The 23590-nt window shown below is 34.6% G+C and overlaps 2 protein-coding genes and 1 pseudogene across 2 annotated transcripts; all 3 read right to left on the bottom strand.

Moving 5' to 3' along the window:
• Positions 1 to 8557: 8557 nt before the first annotated feature.
• Positions 8558 to 9532, bottom strand: LOC138386203 (olfactory receptor 5H8-like). The gene has a single exon (XM_069472487.1). It carries the CDS (start codon positions 9485 to 9487, stop codon positions 8558 to 8560), a length of 930 nt encoding a protein of 309 aa, XP_069328588.1. The 5' UTR covers positions 9488 to 9532.
• Positions 9533 to 15545: 6013 nt separating this feature from the next.
• LOC138385704 (ATM interactor pseudogene) lies at positions 15546 to 17695 on the bottom strand (annotated as a pseudogene).
• Positions 17696 to 20560: 2865 nt separating this feature from the next.
• LOC138386202 (olfactory receptor 5H8-like) lies at positions 20561 to 21511 on the bottom strand. Its single transcript, XM_069472486.1, has one exon. The coding sequence runs from the start codon at positions 21488 to 21490 to the stop codon at positions 20561 to 20563; it is 930 nt and encodes a 309-aa protein (XP_069328587.1). The 5' UTR covers positions 21491 to 21511.
• Between the last annotated feature and the right edge of the window lie 2079 nt (positions 21512 to 23590).

Genomic DNA, 23590 nt, shown 5'->3' with positions numbered 1-23590 from the left:
CAAAGAATTCAGAATATAGAGTCATTAGGACTCTATATTCTTTGTGGTGCATATTCTTTGTGGAGGGGATAGTTAGTGAGGGAGAGTTCAGTCACTTGGTTACGGGGTAGAAGTACATCGAAATTGATATTGAGGACTTAGGGGCATTGGCAAAATGTGGAAGGATGGTCCCCAAAACATTTAGGTGAGATGAACTTAGTCTCATACATCCATTAAATCTAAAAAAAAAAAAAAATGATGACTTTGGAGTCATGGGAATCAGTGAAGGCATAGTTATAGATAAGCTATTGATGTCAGACAAAGGGACAAAGAGAAAGGTAGACACTTGAGGAAGTTATATTAGAGAGGTGAAAAAGTATGCATTATAGTTCCCTTTTGCTTTCTATGGTTTCAGTTATCTGTGACCACTGCAGTCTAAAATATTACATACAGTATGGTATTTTGAGACAGATAGGTCACATCGACATAAATTTTACTAATTATAGTGTTATAATTATATTTTATTATTTGTTATTATTGTTAATATCTTACTGTGCCCAACTTATAAATTAAACTTTATCACAGATAGTGTGTATAGGAAAAAAAATAGTACGGTATACATAGGATTCAGTATTATTTGATTTTTCAGGCATCCACTGAGGGTCTTGGAACATATGCCCTGCAAATTAGGGGAGACTACTATGTATGTCATTTATTAGATGACCAAAACCTGATCCCCTTTTCTACCAGGTGATTCTTGGTGGTGAACAGAGGCTACTACCCACTCTAGAAGCCAAAAAAGCTGACATTTTCCCATCCCCTTTGCACCTAGAATAAGGGGATTTGATCTATGTTTGCTCAGTCAAATCCCCTCAGACTAGCTTTGGAACATGGAAAGAGAGAGGCAGTTATAAAGTCAAAGAGAATTTTGGTGGCAAAAAAAGCCAAGGCAGACATATCAAGCCTCCAGCAAATTCATCCTGTATCCACAATGACACTGACATTGTCAGGGCATCTGAAAGTCAGCAGCAGTGAAAGCAGCTTTCATTGAGCTAATGTTGGGAAATGATTTTTGCTGTTAACCAGCTGTCCTGCTTCCTTCTTTTAGTGCCCATTTTTTCTAGTTGGCTCTTCAAACCATAGCAACTTTTCTGTGTCAGAGACAATATCCATTTAACAATCAACTTTCCTGTTGCAACCAAGGCTGTGACTCACAAAATAAAGACTACGGGGAGGCCAGAAAAGGATACCAAGCAGAGTGATCAGAGAAGCAGGAGGGATGCTGAAAATCTGAGAGTGTGAACATAAAGACAGGACACGTATTCAAGAAGGACAAAGTGAAGTACAGGGCCACATGTCAAAATAAATGATCTTGTAGAACAAAGACCAAACAGAGATCATTGAGTGTGGAAATTAGGAAATAATTAGAGGCTTTATTGGGAGAAGTTTTCATTTTATGATAGAATTAAGGGCAGAGAATAATGAGTATTGAATTGATAACAAGAGACACAATAAATGAAATAAGATGGAGCACTTTAAGAAATGAGAATAGTTGACATTTATCTGCTGCCAAGGAAAAAATGTAAATTTTTTCTACAGAATTTGTAACAAAAGTTTTCAAAGAGAGATGAGTGGAAATATATGGAGAGGAGATTTTTATTATCTTAACAGAGAGGTGGAAGGGAAATTTAAATGTCTGAAAAGAGAACAAGGAGGAAGAAGAAATATAGGTAGAGAATAACAAATGCCTATATGAATTATAGTAGAAAAGACAAACCAAAGAAGTTGGAGAAAGGAAACATCACAGAAAGGCTAAAGACTAAATAAAGGGGAAAGTTCATAGGCTTGGGAGTGAGGGGTAAATATTTTTCTTAACCCTAAGATTATTAAAAGATGTCAACCCTGGGATTCTTTTCTTTTTCAATTATTCAAAATACAAAGTTTATGTTCCTTTGGTATTTTGGCATGAAAGAGAGATCTGATATTAAATTTTACCTTACAAACTTTGTGTTGTTCATAAGGATACTAACACTGCCTGAAACTTCCTCAAATAATTAAAAGTTGTTTTTTATTGTTTTTACAATAATTACAACTGACATTCCCTCGGAATCTTACTGATTTTACTATTTGAGAATATTTATTTTGTCCACCAATTTTTGTAGCAGAATAAAATAAAGTCAAAGACTGTAACCTGATACAGGTTATATAAATAGCAAAGCCAATAATTCCAGTTGTTAAATGTATTTTTATTTGATATGGCTTCCTTTTATGTAATCCTAAATTACTAAATAATCTGAAAATTTTCAAATTGAATTTTTGTATGGGTACTTATTAAGTCACAAATACTGCAATTTAAGAAGTATTAAACTGATCATTGGACAGATACTTTCTCCATATTTCCTACTATTAGTATATACATAATTATGTATATTAATAGTATTTTTTATATAACACTAAGATAAATCACTATCACAAGTGGGTGAAAGGATATAGGAGCTAATGTTTAAGTGACTTATCTTAAAAGTTTTTTCAGAATATATATTTAATTCAACAGCATGGAGTTTTATATTTGAATCATCAGAAGATTGCTTGTATAAGAATCATTAAGACATAAATCTTTAAACCTAGTTTTAAATTATTTATCTTTTCAATTTATCAGAACTTATGTTATAAACTCATTACACTTAGATAATCAAGATAAAAAGAACATTGTTAAAGGGGAAAAATCAGTCATAACTATTTTGCTTGTCCAGAGTAAGTCATGAAAATAAAATATACAGAAAATATACTATTTGCTTGCTATTTCTCACCTGTCTATTGTGTCATCTTATAAATCCAGTCTAAAATTATTATAAATTAAACACCGTTTTTAACTTTCTATATATAAGACAGTGAGTAATATAAAAATCATTTCTCTCTTACCTGTATCTTAAAAGAAATTGTATAGATACTTTAATAGTGTTAGGCTCTCTAACATGCAAAAAATACAATAACATAGGAACGCCATTAACAAAGGTAGAGATTTCTTGCACAGTGATTCATTTGTGAGTTTCATTGCCCAAGCTCAGAAACATGTTGTTTATATAAGTTTGCTTTGGACCCAAGAGTCAACCAATGGTACAAGTGTGTGCTTTTGCCAGAAGAGTAAGGAGTGGAAAACTGAAATTCCCTTAAGAACACCTGAAGATTTCCTGTAGGAAGATACAGGGAAGCTCTTCTACTGGTCACTGTGGATTTGGACAAATTGTCCCACAGGTCATTACAGTCTTCAAAATTATAAACATCCATTAACTATAGGCAGTTCTTTTAACAACTGAAATTACATTTTATGTCACTATTTTCCACCACAGGTGTCACATGTGATATTTCCAGACAAACCTCAGTTTACATACATAAAATTTGTTGCTTTGATGACCTTGTTTAGTACGATCTCATCTAAGCTCATCAAAACATAATTTTAATGTAGCCAAAGATCTAGATTTGTTTTAGGAGCAAGCTCCAGGTACAGTTGTCTTTCTCATGCAAATTGCAGGTCAAATCAAGACATATACTGGTTCCCCATCTTTTAGCTGACTGAAATCCTATCAGGCAAAGGGGGAAGAGCCAAGGAAAAACCAAGACAAGGGAACTCAGTGGGATGATCAATGATATTGAGCATCTTTTCTATTTGTTCTTATTTGTCGTCCATATTTCTTCTTTGGTTGTCTGTTTAAAACTTTGGCACGTTTTAAAATTATGTTTTGTTATTATTGAGTTCTGAGACATCTTTATATATTCTGGATACAAACACTTTACCAAATATACAACTTGAAAATATTTTGTGAAAGTCTATGAGTTGTTTTTTTTTAATTTTAACAACATTTTTGAGAAGCAAAATCTTTGAATTTGGATAAAGTTAATGTAACATTTATTTTCTTTTACAGTTAATGCCTTTAGTGTTGTATTTCTAGGTTGTATATTTAGGTCTATGATCAATTTGATGAAAATTTTTGAACATTATCAGGACCAAAATTGCTTTTTGCTCATGTATATCCTATTGTTCCAACATAATTTGTCACAAAGCCTATTCATTCTCCACTGAATTACCTTTGCATGTTTGTTAAAAATTAGCTGTCCATATATCATGGGTTTCTTTCTTTATCTTTGTTCTATTCACTTTATTTGTCGATCTTTACAACAAAACCACACTGTCTTGATACTGAAGTTCTAAATTTAGGCTTAGGGGTTCAACCAAGAGATTCCTGGAATTGATAAATGAATTCACTAAAGTCTCAGGATACAAAATCAATACACACAAATCAGAGGCATTCATATATGCCAGTAACAGTCAAACTGAGAACCAAATCAAAGACTCAATATCCTTCACAATAGCAACAAAGAGAATAAAGTACCTAGGAATATATTTAACTAAGGAGGTAAAAGACCTCTACCAGGAGAACTATGAAACACAAGGGAAGAAAATAGCAGAGGACGTAAACAGGTGGAAAACCATACCATGTTCATGGGGCAGCAGAATCAACATTGTTAAAATGTCTATACCCAAAGTGATCTACAGATTCAATGCAATCCCTATTAAAATACCGCCATCATTTTTCAGGGATATAAAAAAAATAATTTTACACATCATATGGAATCAGAGAAGACGTATAGCAAAGCAATCTTAAGCAAAAACGACAAAATGGGAGACATCAATTTACCAGACTTCAAACTATACTACAAGGCTATAGTAATTAAAGTAGCATGGTACTGGCACAAGAATAGAGACAAGACCAGTGGAACAGAACTGAAAACCCAGATATAAAACCATCCTCATATAGCCATCTAATCTTTGACAAAGCAGACAAAAATATACACTGAGGAAAAGAATCCTTATTCAATAAGTGGTGCTGGGAAAACTGGATAGCCACATGTAGAAAACTGAAACAGAGTCTACACATTTCACCTGTAACGAAAATCAACACATGGTGGATGACAAACTTAAGGCGTGAAACTATAAGAATTCTAGAGGAAAACATTGGAAATACTCTTCTAGACGTTGGTCTAGGCAAAGAATTTATGAGGAAGACCCAAAAGGAAATAACAGCAATAACAAAAATAAATAAATAAATGGGATCTGATCAAATTAAAAAGCTTCTGCACAGCCAAAAAAACTATCACAAGAGCAAACAGACAAGCTACAGAATGGAAGAAAATATTCTCATGCTACATATCCCATAAAGGGCTGATAACTAGAATCTATTTAGAACTCAGGAAAATCAGCAAGAAAAAAATCAAACAACCCTACTAAAAAGTGAGCAAATGACATGAACTGAAACTTTTCAAAGAAGACAGAATAATGGCCAAAAAACATATGAAAAAATGCTCAATATCTCTAATCATCAGGGAAATGAAAATCAAAACCACAATGAGATACCACTTCTCCCCAGTGAGAATGGCCTTTATCAAACAGTCCCAAAACAATAAATGTTGATGTGGATGCACAGAGATAGGAACACTCATACACTGCTGGTGGGACTGCAAACTAGTGCAACCTCTGTGGAAAGTAATATGGAGACAACTCAAAGAGCTACAAAGTAGAACTACCATTTGATCCAACACTCCCATTACTGGTCATCTACCCAAAAGAACAAAAGACATTCTATTAAAAAGATATTTGCACCAGAATGTTTATAGCAGCATAAACATTCTATATGCAAAGATGTGGAAGCAACCCAAGTGCCCATCAGTACATGAGTGGATTAATAAATGTGGTATATGTATACCATGGAATACTATTTAGCTATAAGAAACAACAGTGATATAGCACCTATTTTATTATCCTGGATAGAGCTGGAACCCATTCTACTAAATGAAGTATCCCAAAAAGGGAAAAATAAGCACCACATGTACTCAGCATCTCAATACCTAAGTGCACATATAGGAATAACACTCCTCAGGCATCCAGCAGATGAGGGGGACGAGGGAATGGGTATATACATACATAATGAGTGCGATGTGCACCATCTGGGGGATAAACACACTTGAAGCTCTGACTTGGGTGGGGAGAGCCAAGGGCAATATATGTAACCTAAACATTTGTGCCCCAATAATATGCTGAAATAAAAAAAATGAAGCACAGTATTTCAACGTTTGAAACAGATGCCTCATTGAATTCTGCAACAACCTGCCCCAAATAAAGACAAAAGTACAAAGCAGGGGATGGAAATATTTAGAATAATTCTATAGTGCTCTAGTGCTATTTAAGTAATGAATATAGGATGTGTAGAAATTTCATATTGACTGATCTCTAAATAATTTGAATGAGAAAAATTTTGCTTAACTGATTATTTAAAAACAATTGTTCCCTAAGTGTGCTTTCAAATCAAGAGCACAAGCATTGCTGAATCAAAAACTTTAGTGATGGAGCTAATCAATCTGTTTTCACAAGCTTTCCAGATGGCTACAATGCCCATTGAAATTTGAGAAACATTGTTTTAACAGAAACAAACAATGAAAAGGAGTCTAGACAAAAGAAGTTCTCATAGACAGCTAATAGGTTTAATAGTTAAGATTCTAGCACAGCTAGTTCAGAAACCAGACTCTAAAAAATATTGTTCTAGTTTTGATTGGTGGTTGTTACTATTTTTCTAATTCCTAATTATTTTATTTCTTTCCACATCCTCTAGGATAATTATGTCAGCAATTTCCTGAACATTAGAACATATTGTAAAGTGAGGAGAAAAATATGTATATACGTGTATATATCTAAAGACAGAGAAACTATAAATTCTTTTAAATTTCTAGATTGAGGAATGAATACACCTTGATTCTTAATACTCTTAATAATTGAGAATACTTCTATCATGTTATTAGTGTTTCAATGGATAGTTTTAAATTCAACATCAGCAGTGTGCCAAAATACTGAGTGAACATAGCAAATAGAATATAATTTTTTATATATATTAATTAAATGATATATACATATTTATTTTTAAATGGAATTATATATAGTTTCTTTTTCTTCGTATTTGAAACTTTAAATATATATTCCTTTTTTGAAACAAACATAAATATATACAACATATATTTATGTCATAACTAGGTAAAAGTCACTCCATTCTACTAAGTGAAGTATCACAAGAATGGAAAAAACAAAAAAAAAACACCACAGGTACTCACCATCAAATCGGCACCAACTGATCAATCTTTATGTGCACACATAGTAATAACATTCATTGGGTGTCGGGCAGGTGGGAGGGGAGATGAGGGGATGAGTATATCCATACCCAGTGGGTGCAGTAAGCACCATATGGGGGTTTCTTTTTAAAGCAAGCAGAATATCTAGGCTAAAATGCACTATTTGCACAAGTGTATATTTTACCTTTTTGCTAACATCCTACTTATGGGACAAATATTATTTACGAAAGGGAATAAATCTATGAAAGAAATAAGCATGGGATCACAGTAAGAGAAGAGAGACTTTATTGAATTTCAGAAAAGAATAAAATAGTTGAGATTGCACTGAAAGACAAACCAGAGAAGAGGAATCTGTGGACTAGACATGTACAAGAAAGGGCTGCAGACGAAATTTGAGTTTCTGAGAAGCTCCCACCTGCCCCTTCCGTACTTAACCTGGAGTAGGGACTCGACAGGTTATATAACTGACTATATACTCATAGATTCACATCTATCTTCTCACTCAAGGAAAAAGCTTATTAGCAAATCAGACCTTGAAAGTGGCAGAAGAAAGAGACACCAGATGCTTACATTACTAATCTAGTCTTTGGGTCATAACAGTGAATGTTTAAGCAAACATCTAGATAATTGACAGGAAACCATTAGTACAGTGGATATATCATGGAGTAATAAAAATGAACAAACTAAACACATAAACAATAATATAGATTATTTTGGGTGAAAGAATGACAGCAGGTGGATTCTCATCCCTTTACTCTCTTCCCTGGGTTGTGCAGCAAGTATCTCTCAGAGAAACAAAAAAAGAACAAATGACCTGTTAATCATATGTACTGGACCTCTGGATATAAAAAATAATGATATATGTTTTAAGTACATATATTTTATATTCTTTTGTTGATAAGATTGAATAACTTCTCTCTGATGTCAGTCTACCCCAGGAGCCTGTGGGATTTGGTAGATAACAGAATTCCTGGGATTTTGCTCTTCTCACCCAAACAGAAACTGCCACGAATACAGGGTATATGGGATATGAGTGTCGAGCCTATACAGATCTATTTGGTGTGTGATTTATCATACTCAAGTTCTTCTCAGAGGAGATACACAATTTTACCTTTTCATGTCTTTATAAAGACAAATGAAGAATGCATAACCTGTAAAATATTTTCCTTTGTTTTCTGCTTTAATATTCTAGTAGGAGAGGACACATGTTTAAAATTTCATATACATTTTCAAATACATAAAAGTAATTTAAGTGTATTAAATACTAACACTTTAAGTCATTAAAAATCTAGGACAATTGCAATTGCAAAAAACGTTCGACATGTACAAAATTATACCCACATCTAACCTGAAAAATTTTGTGACTGTTTTACTAAAAAGAGAAGAAATATTACTAGAAGACCTAAACTTTTCCCTTTAATGCCTTTTTCAATGAGTCTATGACTTGCTTATTTCTCAGGCTATAGATAATTGGATTTAAGAAAGGAATTATAACAGTGTAAAATAGAGAGTCTGTCATGTCTGGATCATTAGCTTGTGGAGATGCAGGGAGAACATACATGAAGAGAAGAGGGCCATAGTATAAAGACACAGATAAGAGGTGAGCTCCACAGGTGGAGAAGGCTTTCCTTATTCCTTTGACAGACTTCTTTTTTAAGATTGTGAAGAGAACAGATGTATAAGTGACAAGAACAGTCACAATGGTGAATGCTTGAATTAAAGCTGCAAAAATATAAAGCACGAGATAATTAATAGAAGAGTCAGTACAAGAAATCTTTAACAATGGGATAATGTCACAGTAAAAGTGATCTATTATGTTGGAATTACAGAAGGTTAACCTAAATAACAAACCTTCATGAATAGTGGCATGAAGAAAGCCACCTAGGAAAGACAAGCCTAGTAGCCAGATGCATAGTTCATTGGTCATAATCACTGGATAGAGTAAAGGTTTGCAAATGGCTACATAGCGATCATACGCCATTGCTGCCAAGAGAAAACTTTCTGTGGTTAAACTGATTGTAAAGGAAAAAAATTGTATCATACATGCAGAGAGAGAAATCATCTGACTCTCGGATAAGAAGTTCACCAGCATGTTGGGGGTCACTGTGGATGATAACCAAGTATCCACAAAGGCTAAATTTCCAAGGAATAAGTACATGGGGATGTGAAGGTGAGGGTCATTCCAGATGAGAGTAATCAGACCAAGGTTCCCCACAATTGTGATGAGATATATCACCAAGAATACCAGGAACAGGATGAGTTTCCATTCTGGTTGTTGAGTAAGTCCTGTGAGAACAAATTCTGTCAGCAATGTTGCATTTTCCTTTTCCATGTCCTCACATGGTATCCTCTGAAATAAAATTCAGTAAATGTAACAAAATATATATTCACTATGCATTAATAATTACTATAAGTTAAAATTGGGGTAGGGAGTTCCAATAAAACTCATATAAGATCACTTTTTAATTTTATTTATTACTGTTAAACTGAAGGAAGCTATTTAAGAAATACAAGAAAGGAATGAAAATACAATTACTTTCCTTTCAAAAATTGTGCTGGATTTAATGGATTTATACAAAAGGAGATACATTCTGTGCTTGTACTAAATTGGTGAGGACAAGATTAAATACAGTAAGGAAATCCTGTGTCTGGACCTGGATTCACCATCAAGGGAAAAGATGTTGGAAGGTTCAGGATTAACAAAGGAATTAAAAACCATGTTAATGATCTTGACCTTTAATTCTCAGGCAATAGTCATGCACTGAAAACTTTTAAAATGGGGAGGGGCATTATATTTTTTAAATCAAATATTTGATAGTGCAGAAAACAGCTTGCAAGAAGGGGAAAATGCAGTCAGGAATACTAGTCAGGAAACTGCTACTATTTTCAAGGGTTTCCCCAAATACAGATTACACATCAGAATGATCTGGGGGAACTGTCTGTGAGAAATGTAGATTTCAAGGTAATACTGTAGGAATATACACAGTAGTACAAGAATGGAACTTGAGAATTTTCATTTTGAATTCAAATTTATGCAAATATATGTGAAGGACAAAGTGAAGTGCAGATCCAAATGCCAAAATAAATGCTCCAGTACAACAAGGAGTGAACTGAGATCATTGAGTGTGGAAATGAGGAAATGATTAGAGGCTTTTTTGGGAGCACTTTCCCTTTGATAATAGAATTAAGGTCAGAGAATATGAGAATGAAATGGGTACCAAGTGACACAACAGTAAGTGAAATAAGATGGAGCACTCTAAGAAATGAGACTAGTTGGAATTTGCTGCCATGGACAAATGTAAATTTTTTTCTATAGAATTTTTGACAAAAGTTGTCAAAGGGTGAAGAGAGGAATATATGGGGAGGAGACTTTTTTTTTTATTTTAATACAGAGGTGGAAGGGAAATTTGGATGGGTGAAAAGAGAACAAGGAGGAAGAAAAATAGGTACAGAATAATAAATGCATACAGGGATTAGAGTAGAAAAGACAAACCAAAGAAGTTGGAGAAAGGAAGCATCAGAGAAAGGCTGAAGACTAAATAAAGGGGGAAGCTCATAGGTTTGGGGAGGGGGATAAATATTTGTGTTAACCCTAGGATTTATTAAAAGATGTCAACCCTGGGCTTTTCTTTTTCTGTTATTCAAATTCAAACTTTGTTTTCCTTTGGTGATTTTTCATGAAAGAGAGATATGATTGTAAAGTTTACTTTACAATCTTTGTGTTACTCATAAAGATACTAGCATTGCCCTAAACTTCTTTACATATTTAAAAGTTGCTTTATCTTTGTTTTGACAATGATTACAACTGACATTCTGTAGGAATCTTACTGACTTTACTATTGAGAACATATTTTATCCGCAAATTTTTTAACAGAATAAAATAAAGTCAAAAACTATACCCTGATCAGGCTATATAAATGGCAGAGACAATAATTCCAGCTGTTAAATGTATTTTTATTTGATATGGGTTTTTTTATATAATTTTAAATACCAAAATATCTGAAAATTTTCAAATTCATTTTGTGTGTCTTTACTTAAGTAATAAATGCTGCAATTTAAGAAGTAATAACTGATCATTGGAGAGATATTTTCTGTATATTTCCTAATATATGCATATGTGTACACATGAAGATTTTGATATGTACATAATACTAAATTAAATCACTGTGGTGAAGGATCTAGGAGCTAATATTTAAGTGACTTACCTTAAAAGTTCTATTCAGCATATATATTTCATACAACAGACTGGGTTTTTTTATTTTAATCATACATTGCATACTTTAAAATCGTTAAGACATAAATCTTTAAACCTAGTTTTAAATTATTTACCTTTTTAATTCACCAGGACTTATAAATTCATCATAGTTAAATTTACAAGATAATAAAATATTGTTAAAGGAGAAAAATCATGCTTATAACTATTTTGATTGTCCAGATTAAGTCATGAAAATAAAATATAAAGAAAAATTATTCTTTGTTTTCCATTTTTAACTGGACCTGGCATCTTATAAATCCAACCTAAAATTATTATAAATTAAACAGTATTTTTAACTTTCTTCATAAAACCTAGTTATATAGAAACGATTTCTCTCTTACCTGTACCTTAAAAGAAATTGTGTCATTTCTTTAATAGTGTTAGGCTTTCTAAAGCACAAAGAATACAATAGCACAGGAATGCCATAACAAAGGCATCAGTATCTTGCACAGTAATTCATTCTGTAAGTTTCATTTCCCAAGCTCAGAAAAATGTTGTTTATATAAATTTGCTTTGGACACAAGAGTCAACCAATGGTACAAATGTGTGCTTTTGCCAGAAGAGGAAGGAGTGGAAAACTGAAATTCCCATAAGAGCACCTGAAGATTTCCTGTAGGAAGATAAAGTGAAGCTCTTCTACTGGGCGCTGTGGATTTGGACAAATTGTCCCATAGGTCATTACAGTCTTTGAAATGATAAACATCCATTAACTATAGGCAGCTCTTTTAACAACTGAAATTACATTTTATACTCCTATTTTCCACCACAGGTGACACTTGTGAAATATTAAGCAAACCTAAGTTTATATGTATAAAATTTGTTAGTCTGAGTACCTTGATTAGTACGGTCATGTCTGAGCTAATCAAAACATAATTTTAATGTGGCCAAAGATCTAGATTTCTTTTAGGAGCCAACTCCAAGGAAAGTTGTCCATCTCATGCAAGTTGCAGCACAAATCCAGACATACACTATTAATAGCTCCCCAGCTTTCAGCTGATAGAAATCCTACTAGGAAAAGGGGGAGGAGCCAAGGAAAAACAAAGACAAAGGATTACAGTGGGATGAGCAGGGAAGTTCAGCACCTTCTCTAGTTCTCACTTGTCATCCATACTTCTTCTTTGGTTAATTATCTGTTTAAATCTTCTGCAAATTTTTATATTATGTTTTGTTATTATTGAGTTCTGAGACCTCTTTATATATTCTGCACACAAACACTAAACCTAATACAAAATTTGCAAATGTTTTCTGAAAGTCTATGAGTTGTTTTTTTTTTTAATTTTTTCATTTTAACTAAGTTTTTGACAAGCAGAAACTTTGAATTTAGTTAAAGTTAATTTAATATTTTTTTCCTTTTATAGTTCATGATTTTAGTGTTGTATTTCTAGGTTGCATGTTTAGGTCTATGATCCATTTGGATGCAATTTTTGAATATTATCAGGACCAAAGAGCCTTTTTTTTTTTTTTTTTGCTCATGTGTATCCTATTATGCCAACATCATTTGTCATAAAGCCTATTGTTTCTCTCTACTGAATTACCTTTGCACCTTTGTCCAAAATCAGCTGTCTATATATGACGGGTCTATTTCTTTATCTCTGTTCCGTTCACTTTATTTGTCTATCTTTACAAAAATACCACACTCTCTTGATACTGAAGTTCTAAATTTAGTCTTGAAATCAGATAGCGGTAGACCTCCATGCTTGTTCTTCTCTTGCAAAGTTGCTTTTGGCTATTCTGCATCTTTTGCATTTTCGATGAGAATATTATATTCATGTTGGAGCTTTCTACAAGAAATCCTGCTGGGATTCTGATAGATATTTTATAAAGTATCTGGATGCATTTGAGGAAATTTTATATTCTTCAATATTAAGTCTTTTGACCTTAAACATAATACATCTTTCTATTTATTTAGGACTTCTGTGATTTCTCTGAATTTTTAAATTTTTCACAATACAGGTCTTCCATATCTGTTTCTTTAGAGTTCTAGCTTCTTTTTATTCACTGAATTTTAGTCTTTACAAATAATCAAGTAACTAAGGTATTGAGGCGAAACAGTATTTCCACTTGAAGAACTGTTAACATGCTCTAATTTTCTGTAAATGCATTGGGTGAATTAAAAAACATTGACACAATAAAATATTTTTTTCAATGCCATAGATCACTGCATATATGTTTACGAAAAGCTATAAACATTCATCTCTCCTTTATTTGCAGGACTTACATAGAATTTTCAACTTATTAAGGTAAAGACATTATGTTCTAAAACATAATGAAATTCTTTTTTTTTTTTTTAGTGTAAATAATTTAAGACAACTTTATTTCGAATATCATATGGATGCTTAATTCCATTGTTATGATCCAAGTAGCCCGAATTAGTCTTTCTTTGTGGTTTTTTTTTTTATTTCAGCTTATTATGGGGGTATAAAAGTTCAGGTTACATACGTTGCCCATGTACAGCCTATCCCCCCGAGTCAGAGCTCCAGGCGTGTCCATTCCCCAGACAGTGCACATTGTACTCAAGGCTTGATGTTTGTTTTCAAACCCATATGGATAGGCAACTGTGACCAAAGCAAATTTTTATCTATTAGATAAAGCTCATCTTCCCAGGACATGTTATCTATCCATCATCAACACTTCTTTTGTATTAGAGGTATGGGATGGGAATTAGTAGCAAAACCATCAATTTACTTTAATGAATCATTAGTCCCCTCTTAGGTTTTATTTTTAGGATTTAGCCATCAGCACCAGAATTCCGTGCATTTTTTTTTTTTTATAAATTTAGAGAAGTTAGAGGCTGCATTGATTCTTACCTGCCTACAACCTGACAAACAATTGAGAATTCAGGATTTCCTAAATACAGAAAACCCCCAAAGCATACTTGATCCTGCTCCTGTCTCAAAACACAGAAAATCTTCTCAGTTATTGAAACAATATGTTCACCTTTGTTTTCTTCAAAGAAGACTGTTTGGTATTAAACTCTTTAGAAAAATTAAGCACCAAAATGCAGAATACCATGTTTTAGATGGATCTACTCTATAATGCTAGCCTCAAGGCACAAAGAGTATCCTAGCTTGAACGATGTCTTCTTTTATTCAAGGAAAAGGTGATGAGTGGTAAATGGAAGAAAATTCACTTTAAAATAATGATACATTTCAGTCTTGTCTTATCAAGATTACTAGAATTGCAAAGTGTTGAAATCTAGGGAGGGAATGTCCTTTTCTCTTTCCACTGTTCTTTAACATTTAGAGTGACAAAACTCAGATCAAGCCTGTGGGTGCATTTGGGAACCAACTCCAGAGCCCCACTCTGGCCTGCTGTAGAGAATAGACAGGATATAGGTAGACCACACTCCAGCATGAACTGACAGCCAACCCCATGTTCCCATGGTTTGAATCACTTACTCTGATATAGAAGGATAACTGTTTATACTAAGTTCTTGCAGCACTTTCTCAAGCTAGTAATTTTGTAACAAACCTCTTATGACAAAAGAACTGTACACTTATGTTGGTATAATAAGAGCTCATGCACAGAAGGGTAGTATTGACTACATGAAAACTACCGAAAAAGCCAACAGTCTTCCTTGGTGTTTTCATATCAGAAAAGAGATTTCAAAGCTGATTAAACTGTACGAAGCAGGAGTCTAAAACCACATAAACACTATTGTTTAAATCTGATGGTGGCAACATCAAATTTCTTCAGATATTATTAGAGGGAAACAGAATTTCCTAATAATAGTGTCCAAATATTTTAGGCACACTTAAGCATGTTACACTTTTACTAAAATATTTTGAAGATTTGAAAAGTTTATACCCTAGTATCTGGTAAGCTTGGCTTCAGCTAAATGACTCTATGGGTTTTATCACTTTTAAACACATGTGTTTTAAAGACAGAAAAAGTAGAACTGAAAGAGCAAATGTAGGCAACATGAAAACAATTATTTTTAGGTCTACATCTTACACTTTATAACATACTCACATTTCTACCCAAATATCCTGTTTACAAGTTTGAAAGGCAAAGAGCAGCAAAGAATCTAAACAATTGCATCATCGACTGCATTGAACAGAATTAATACTGTTGTCCCTATTCCCCATTTTCTAAATCGAGAAGGACATGGTAACTGCCATCGTATACATACACTTCACTTTTTGAAGTTGGAAACACTGTGTAGTTCACATTACACTGGGTTTCCACAGAGCTGAACTGAGACTGCTTCATGTTCCAGGACAAATCAGTTAGAAGAGAGTGTCCCTTGCTGTTTGTGTTTCATTGCTGGTGAAGAACAAAGTTCCCAGGATTTCAAAACCAGAACTCATAGACTCTGTTTCTGTACTGTTCAGCTGAACATTACTTTCTACAGCAGGTATGTTTTAGCACAAATTTTGTGTGTCTGTGTGGGGAATCAGTACTCACAGAAAAGCTGGAGTGTTTCAGATATTTCCTGGAGGCAAATGAGTGCTACTGTCTAAAAAGAAATATGTGTCTGCACATCAAACATCAAACATGGCAAGGCGTAAGAAGTCAGAATTTCCCCTACATCTATATGAGTGAGCAAAGTGTCTGAGGGTAGGAAGTCATTTTGGGTCTCTCTGTCCTGTGATTTCAAGACTTGTTCAGTGTTCATAGGGCTAAGTTCACTCTCTTCAGTTTGAGTCTGGACATTTGAGGCTGAAAAAGAACTCTTTCATTTTAAAATCTGTTCTGGGATTCTGGGTTGGGCCAGATGGGAGCTGAGTGTCAGGCCCAGGATTCAGGTTAGGTCCAGGATTGGGGTCAGACAAAAGGCTACAATTATCCAATATCTGACAAGACACATGACTTGACAAGGTGTTTTCTAAATACTTAGTAAATCTGTGGTTTGTGTCTGATTATCTGTCATGTTCTGTGACGGAAGCACACTATTCTATGCACTGAAATTTATAATTGTTGCAGATTTCTTATTATCTTAGGGTCATTCTGAGATAGCAAACCATGACTTACTGTCTCTGCTACTAAACTGTGGCTTATATTATAAAGTTATCTGTAGCAACATCATTTGATGAAGGAACATTTTCAAAAATGTCTCTGCACATTCTGGGTTGGTCCATCTGTATGTGGTAATCTGTGGGTTTTTGAGTCCCTTTGGCTTCAGTTTCTCTGGACACCCCACCTGACTGGAAACAAGCATCTATGAACGCATCAGTCTTAGCACCTACAGATGATATTACCTTAGAGCTGAACACTTATAGAAAGAGACACTGAGAATCAAACAACAAATCTGTTTGAGGACAAGACCACACAGAGGTATCAGGGCTAGCCCACTGTAAGAAGGTATAAAGCTCTATGAGGCATATGATGGTTCTGTCAGTATACTGTTTGAAGAAATTCTTTTGACATGTGTTCCCTAGTTTCTGTAAACAGTTAGATGGATTTTTTCCCAAGTTCACTTAAACATCTGTACTAACAGGCTCAATTTTAGAAAGCAGTAGGCTGTCCTTAGGAGAGCAATCCTCTGAATCTAGGCTGAGGATAAGGGCTCCTATCTACAAGGGCAGTAAGTGCACAGCCCCTGTGTTAGAGCCCTGATGGGCACCTAATACGACAGGCTGGGTGAAGAACTCAGCTGTGGGCACAAAGACAGGCATAGGAGAAAATTGAATCATTGGTGATTCTCCCAAAGCCACTTAGGGCTTGGTAGAAGCAACTTCTGGGAATCTTTTTAGAGGTGTCAAAAGAGTCTGCTTTCAGGTAGTAGAGCTACAAGATTCTACAAAAGATGCTACTAGCCTTATTTCCAAAAATTCTAGTTCTTGAGTGTCTCATCTAGGGATTGGCTGGTTGCTAAAAGATTCAATGATCTTACTGGACAGCATGTGCCTATGCAGACAGTTCTCCACTTTCATTTTCATACTAAGTGGATCCCTTTGGTCTGCACGGATCTCATGGCCAGTTCCATAGATGCGGGACTATAATGAGATCCCACTGTATACCATACAAAGTGCTGCACTTGCTACGTTTATGCTTCTCAGCATGCATATTTATAAAGGGCTGTTTAACAAGAGAAAATCAAGAAAATGGTCTGTCATGTCTTTGGCATGCTTCAATTAGACAACAATAGAACTTCCATATGGTTTTCAAATCTTTTCTTTTCATTGAATTTACTTTGCTGTCCTGCCGACGCTGTTTCCTAACCAGTGAAATGTTGAACAAGGCCTGCTGGGAAGGATCTTGCCACAGCTGTGGGTGGCACATATGATGCTGCTCCACCTGGCCCAGGACAGGTCGCTCACAGAGGGCAGCATCAGTTCTCATGCTTGACTGCCCCTCACCCAGGGTCCCTACAGCACTTATAGTCCCTAGGTGGCAGCAGCTCTCCTGGGGAACCCTAATACAAACACTTAGTATACACTTAGTGAATTTATTTATTTGTCTTGAAAAGCAGAGGGAAATACCTTGATGCCACTGTTTAGCAATTGTCCTGAAATACATTTAACTTAGAAGATTCCTTCTAAGATGATGTAAGCATCCCATTGTTATACACTTGGAACAATTTCCATATGAAAATTTTAGAGTAATGGTTCAAATGTTGATTCACCTTCACATTTTTTTCTAAAGGACAGAGATCTTTCCCATTCACCCAACTGATATGAGCATATATAGTTTGATTTGCAATCATTGCTATCAGTCTTCCTTCTCATGAAAAAGTAATAAAAAAATACACAGTATTTCAACCTTTGAAACAGATGCCCTATTGAATTCTGGAACAACCTGCCCCAAATAAAGACAAAAGTACAAAGCAGGGGATGGAAACCTTTAGAATAATTGCATAGTGCTATAGTGCTAGTTAGGTAATGAATATAAGCTGTGTAGAAATCCCATATTGACTGATCTCTAAATAATTTGAATGAGAAAAATTTTGCTTAACTGATTATTTAAAAACAATTGTTCCCTAAGTGTGCTTTCAAATCAAGAGCACAAACATTGCTGCATCAAAAACTTTAGTGACAGAGCTCATCAATCTATTTTTTCACAAACTTTCCAGATGACTACAATGCCCACTGAAGTTTTAAGAAATATTGTTGTAACAGAAACAAATAACAAAAAGGAGTCTAGACAAAATAGGTTCTGATAGACACCTAATAGCTTTAATAGTTAAGATTCTATCACAGCTAGTTCACAACCCAGACTCTAAGAAATATTCTTCTAGTTTTGATTAGAGGTTGTTATGTTTTTACAAATTCCTAATTATGTTATTTCTTTCCACATCATCTAGGATAATTATGTAAGCAATTTCTTGAACAGTTTAAAGTATTATAAAATGATGAGAAAAATATGTATATACATGTACATATATAAAGACAAACTATAAATTCTTTTAAATCTCCAGATTAAGAAATACATACAACTTGATTCATAAAAATATTAATAATTGAGAATACTTCTATCATGTTATTAGTGTTTCAATGGATTTTTAAATTCAGCATCAGCAGTGTGCAAGAAAACTGGGTGAGCATAGCTAACAGAATATACTTTATATATATGTGTGTGTGTGTGTTCATTAAATAATATATACATATTTCTTTCAAAATGGAATTACATGTAGTTTCTTTTTTTTTTCATATTAGAAACTTAAGATATATATTTCTTTTTTGAAACAAGCACAAATATATACAACATATATTTATGTCATAACTAGGTAAAAGCCAGTCCATTCTACTAGGTGAAGTATCCCAGAATGGAAAAATAAACACCACATGTACTCACCATCAAGTTGGCATCAACTGATTAATATTTATATGCACACACAGTAAGAACCTACATCAGGTGTCGGGCAGGTGGGAGGGGAGACGAGAGGATGAGTATATCAACACCCAGTGGGTGCAGTACGCACCATCTAGGGGTTTACTTTTAAAGGAAGCAAATATCTAGGCTAAAATGCACTATTTGCACAAGTGTATATTTTACCTTTTTGCTAACATCCTACTTATGGGACAGAAATTATTTACTAAAGGGAATAAATCTATAAAATAAGAATGGGATCACACAAAGAGAATAGAGATTTTCTTGAATTTCAGAAAAGTATAAAGTGGGTTGAGATTGTACTGAAAGACAAACCAGAGAAGAGGAATCTGTGGACTAGACATATACAAGAAAGGGCTGCAGATGAAGTTTGAGTTTCTGAGAAGCTCCCACCTGCCCCTTCCGTACTCACTCAACCTAGAGTAGAACTTGACAGGTTATGTAACTGCCCATATACTCATGGTTTCACATCTATCTTCTCACTCAAGGAAAAGGCTGATTAGGAAATCAGACCTTGAAAGTGGCAGAAGAAAGAGACACCAGATGCTCATATTACTAATCCAGTCTGTGGGTCATAACAGTGAATGAATAAACAAATGACTAAATAATTGACAAGAAACCATTAGTACAGTAGATATATCATAGAGTAATAAAAATGAACAAACTAAAGACATAAACAATAATACAGATTTTTGGGGGTGAAAGAATAACAGCAGCTGGATTCTCATCCCTTTACTCTCTTCCCTGAGGTGTGCAGGTATCTCTCAGAGGAACACAAAAAGGGCAAATGACCTGGTTTAATCATGTGTACTAGACCTCTGGATATAAAGAATAATGATATGTGATTTAGGTAGATACATTTTATATTGTTTTATTGGTAAGATTGAATAGCTTGTCTCTGATGTCAGTCTATCCCAACAGCCAGTGGGATTTGATAGATAGCAGAATTCCTGGGATTTTGCTCTCCTCATCCAAACAGAAAACTGCAACCAATATACGGCATATGAATATCCAGGCTATACAGCTCTATTTGCTGTATGATTTATCATACCCAAGTTCTTCTCAGATGAGGTACACAATTTTACCTTTTCTTTTCTTTACAGAAACAAATGAAGAACATATACCCTGCAAAATGTTTTCCTTTGTTTCCTGCTTTAAATATTCTAACACAAGAGGACACCTAATTAAAATTTTATGTATGTTTTCAAATACATAAAAATATTTTAAGTTTATTAAATACTAAGACTTTAAGTCATTAAAAATCTTGGACAATTGCAATTGCAAAAAACATTCAACATGCACAAAACTATACCCTCATCTAACCTGAAAAATTCTGTGACTGTTTTACTAAAAAGAGAAGAAGTATTACCATAAGACCTAAGCTTTGCCCTTTAATGTTTTTTTCAATGAGTCTATGACTTGCTTATTTCTCAGGCTATAGATAATTGGATTTAAGAAAGGAATTATAACAGTGTAAAATAGAGAGTCTATCATGTCTGGATCTTTAGTTTGTGGAGATGCAGGGAGCACATACATGAAGAGAAGAGGGCCATAGTACAAAGACACAGATAAGAGGTGAGCTCCACAGGTGGAGAAGGCTTTCCTTATGCCTTTGACTGACTTCTTTTTTAAGATTGTAAAGAGAACAGATGTATAAGAGACAAGAATAGTCAGAATGGTGAATGCTTGAAGTGAACCTGCAAAAATATAAACCAGGAGATAATTAATAGAAGTGTCAGTACAAGAAATCTTTAACAATGGGATAATGTCACAGTAAAAGTGATCTATTATGTTGGAATTACAGAAGGTTAACCTAAATAAAAAGCCTTCATGTATTATGGCATGAAGAAAGCCACCTAGGAATGACAAGACTAATAGCCGGATGCATAGTTCATTGGTCATAATCACTGGATAGAGTAACGGTTTGCATATGGCTACATAGCGATCATACGCCATTGATGTCAAGAGAAAACTTTCTGTGGTTAAACTGACTGCAAAGGAAAAAAATTGTACCATGCATTCAGACAGAGATATCATCTGACTCTCGGATAAGAAGTTCACCAGCATGTTGGGGGTCACTGTGGAAGATAACCAAGCATCCACAAAGGCTAAATATCTAAGGAATAAGTACATGGGGATGTGCAGGTAAGGGTCATTCCAGATGAGAGTAATCAGACCAAGGTTCCCCACAATGGTGATGAGATATATCACCAAGAATACCAGGAACAGAAGGATTTTCCACTCTGGTTGTTGACTAAGTCCTGTGAGAACAAACTCTGTCAGCAATGTTGCATTTTCCTTTTCCATGTCCTCACATGGTGTCTTCTGAAATAAAGTGCAGTAAATGTAAAAACTATATATTCATTATGCATTAATAATGAGTATAAGTTGAAATTGGGGTAGTGAAATTGAAATGAAACTCTTATCAGATCACCTTTTAAATTTATTTATTACTATTAAACTGAAGTAAACTATTTAGGAAATAGAAGAAAGGAATTAAAATATAATTACTTTCCTTTCAAAATGTGTAGGATTTAATGCATTTAGACAAAAGTAGATACATTCTGAGCATCTGCTAAATTTTTTAGGACAAGACTGAATACAATAAGGAATTCCTGTGTCTGGACATGGATTCAGCATCAGGGAAAAGATATTGGAAGGTCCAGTATTAATAAAAGAATTAAATACCATGTTAAGGAACTTGACCTTTAATTTTCAGGCAACGGTCATGCACTGAAAATTTTCAAATGGGGAGTGGCATTATGAGATATTTTTTAAATCAAATATTTGGAAGTGTAGAAAACAGATTGCATGAAGGGGAAAATGGAATCAGCAATACTTATCAGGAAACTGCTACTATTTTCCAGGGCTTCCCCCAAAACAGATTACACGTGAGAATGCTCTGGGGGAGCTCTTTGTGAGAAATATAGACTACAAGGTAATACAGTAGGTGTATACACAGTAGTACAAGAATGGAACCTAGCATTCTTAATTTCAAAGTGTTCTCAAGGTGATTCAAATGTATGTGAAGTGACTGGACCATGAGTCATATGGCATTAGAAGTGATGAGGAGAAAAAAGTAATAGATTCAAAGAATGCAGAATATAGAGTCATTAAGGACCGGTGCATATTATGCGTGGAGGGGATGGTTAGTGAAGGAGATATCAGTCAATTGGTTATTGGGTAGAAGTTCTTCAAATACTCAGATTAAAGGTTTAGGAGCATTGGCAAAATGTGGAAGGAAGGTCCTCTGAACATTTAGGTGAGATATGCTTACTATCATATGTCTATAAATATTTTAAAAAATGAATGACCTTGGAGTCATGGGAATCATTGAAGGCATAGTTATAGATGAACTATCCATTTCAATGTATACAAAAGAAAGGGATGATTACGAAGATAGAGGTGTTAGAGAGGTAAAAAAGTGGGCACAGTAGTCCCGCTTTGCTTTCCACGGTTTCAGTTACCTGTGACAAACAGCACTCTGAAAATATTACATACAATAAGATATTTTGAGACAGAGAGGTCACATTGACATAATTTTTATCAGAGTATACTGCTGTAATTGTAGTATTTTATTATTTGTTACTGTTGTTAATACATTACTGTGCCCAACTTAAACTTCATAACAGGTACTATGTATAGGAGAAAACATAGTGCAGTATATGAAGTATTCAGTTGAGATTTCAGGGATCCAGTGAGGGTCGTGGAACAGATGCCCTGCAGATAATGGGGGACTGCTCTACATGTCATTTATGAGATGACAAACACCTGATCCCCTCTTCTACCATGTGATTCTTGGTGCTCAGCAGAGGCTACCACCCACTCTAGAAGCAAAAATGCTAGCAAGATACTTTCGCATCCCCCTAGCACCTAGCTTAAGGGGACTTGATATATGTTTGCTCAGTCAAATCCACCCAAACTAGATTTGGAATATGGAGAGAGAGAGACAATTACGAGGTAAAGGAGAATTCTGGTGGCAAAGAAAAAAAAAGCCAAGGCAGACATACCAAGGCTCCAGCAAATGTATCCTGCATCCACCACAATGACACTGACATTGTCAGTTAGGGCATCTGAAAGTGAGCAGTAGTAAGAGGAGCTTTCATTGAACTAAGTTGGCACATGATTTTTGCTGTTGACCAGCTGTCCTGCTTCCTTCTATTATTGCCCATTTTTCCAGCTGGTTTTTCAAACTCTAGCAACTTTTCTGTGTTAGAGACAATATCCATTCAATAAACTAATTTCCTATTGCAACCAAGGCCCTGACGCAAACAGAAGAAAGACTACTGAGAGCCCAGAAAAGGATACCCAGCAGAGTGATCAGAGAAGCAGGAGGGATGCTGAAAAGCTGAGTGTGTGGACATAGGACAGGACAGGTATTCAAGAAGGACAAAGTGAAGTACAGGG

The sequence above is a fragment of the Eulemur rufifrons genome, chromosome 7, assembly GCF_041146395.1.
Source record: "Eulemur rufifrons isolate Redbay chromosome 7, OSU_ERuf_1, whole genome shotgun sequence".
In the NCBI taxonomy this organism is placed as follows: domain Eukaryota; kingdom Metazoa; phylum Chordata; class Mammalia; order Primates; family Lemuridae; genus Eulemur; species Eulemur rufifrons.
Note: the sequence above shows the minus strand (reverse complement) of the source record. Positions and strands in the feature narration are given on the sequence as shown.

What these genes read in the sequence shown, in the direction of transcription:
- LOC138386203 (XM_069472487.1), bottom strand. Translation starts at nt 9,487, where the DNA reads ATGGAAAAGGAAAATGCAACATTGCTGACAGAATTTGTTCTCACAGGA.
- LOC138386202 (XM_069472486.1), bottom strand. Translation starts at nt 21,490, where the DNA reads ATGGAAAAGGAAAATGCAACATTGCTGACAGAGTTTGTTCTCACAGGA.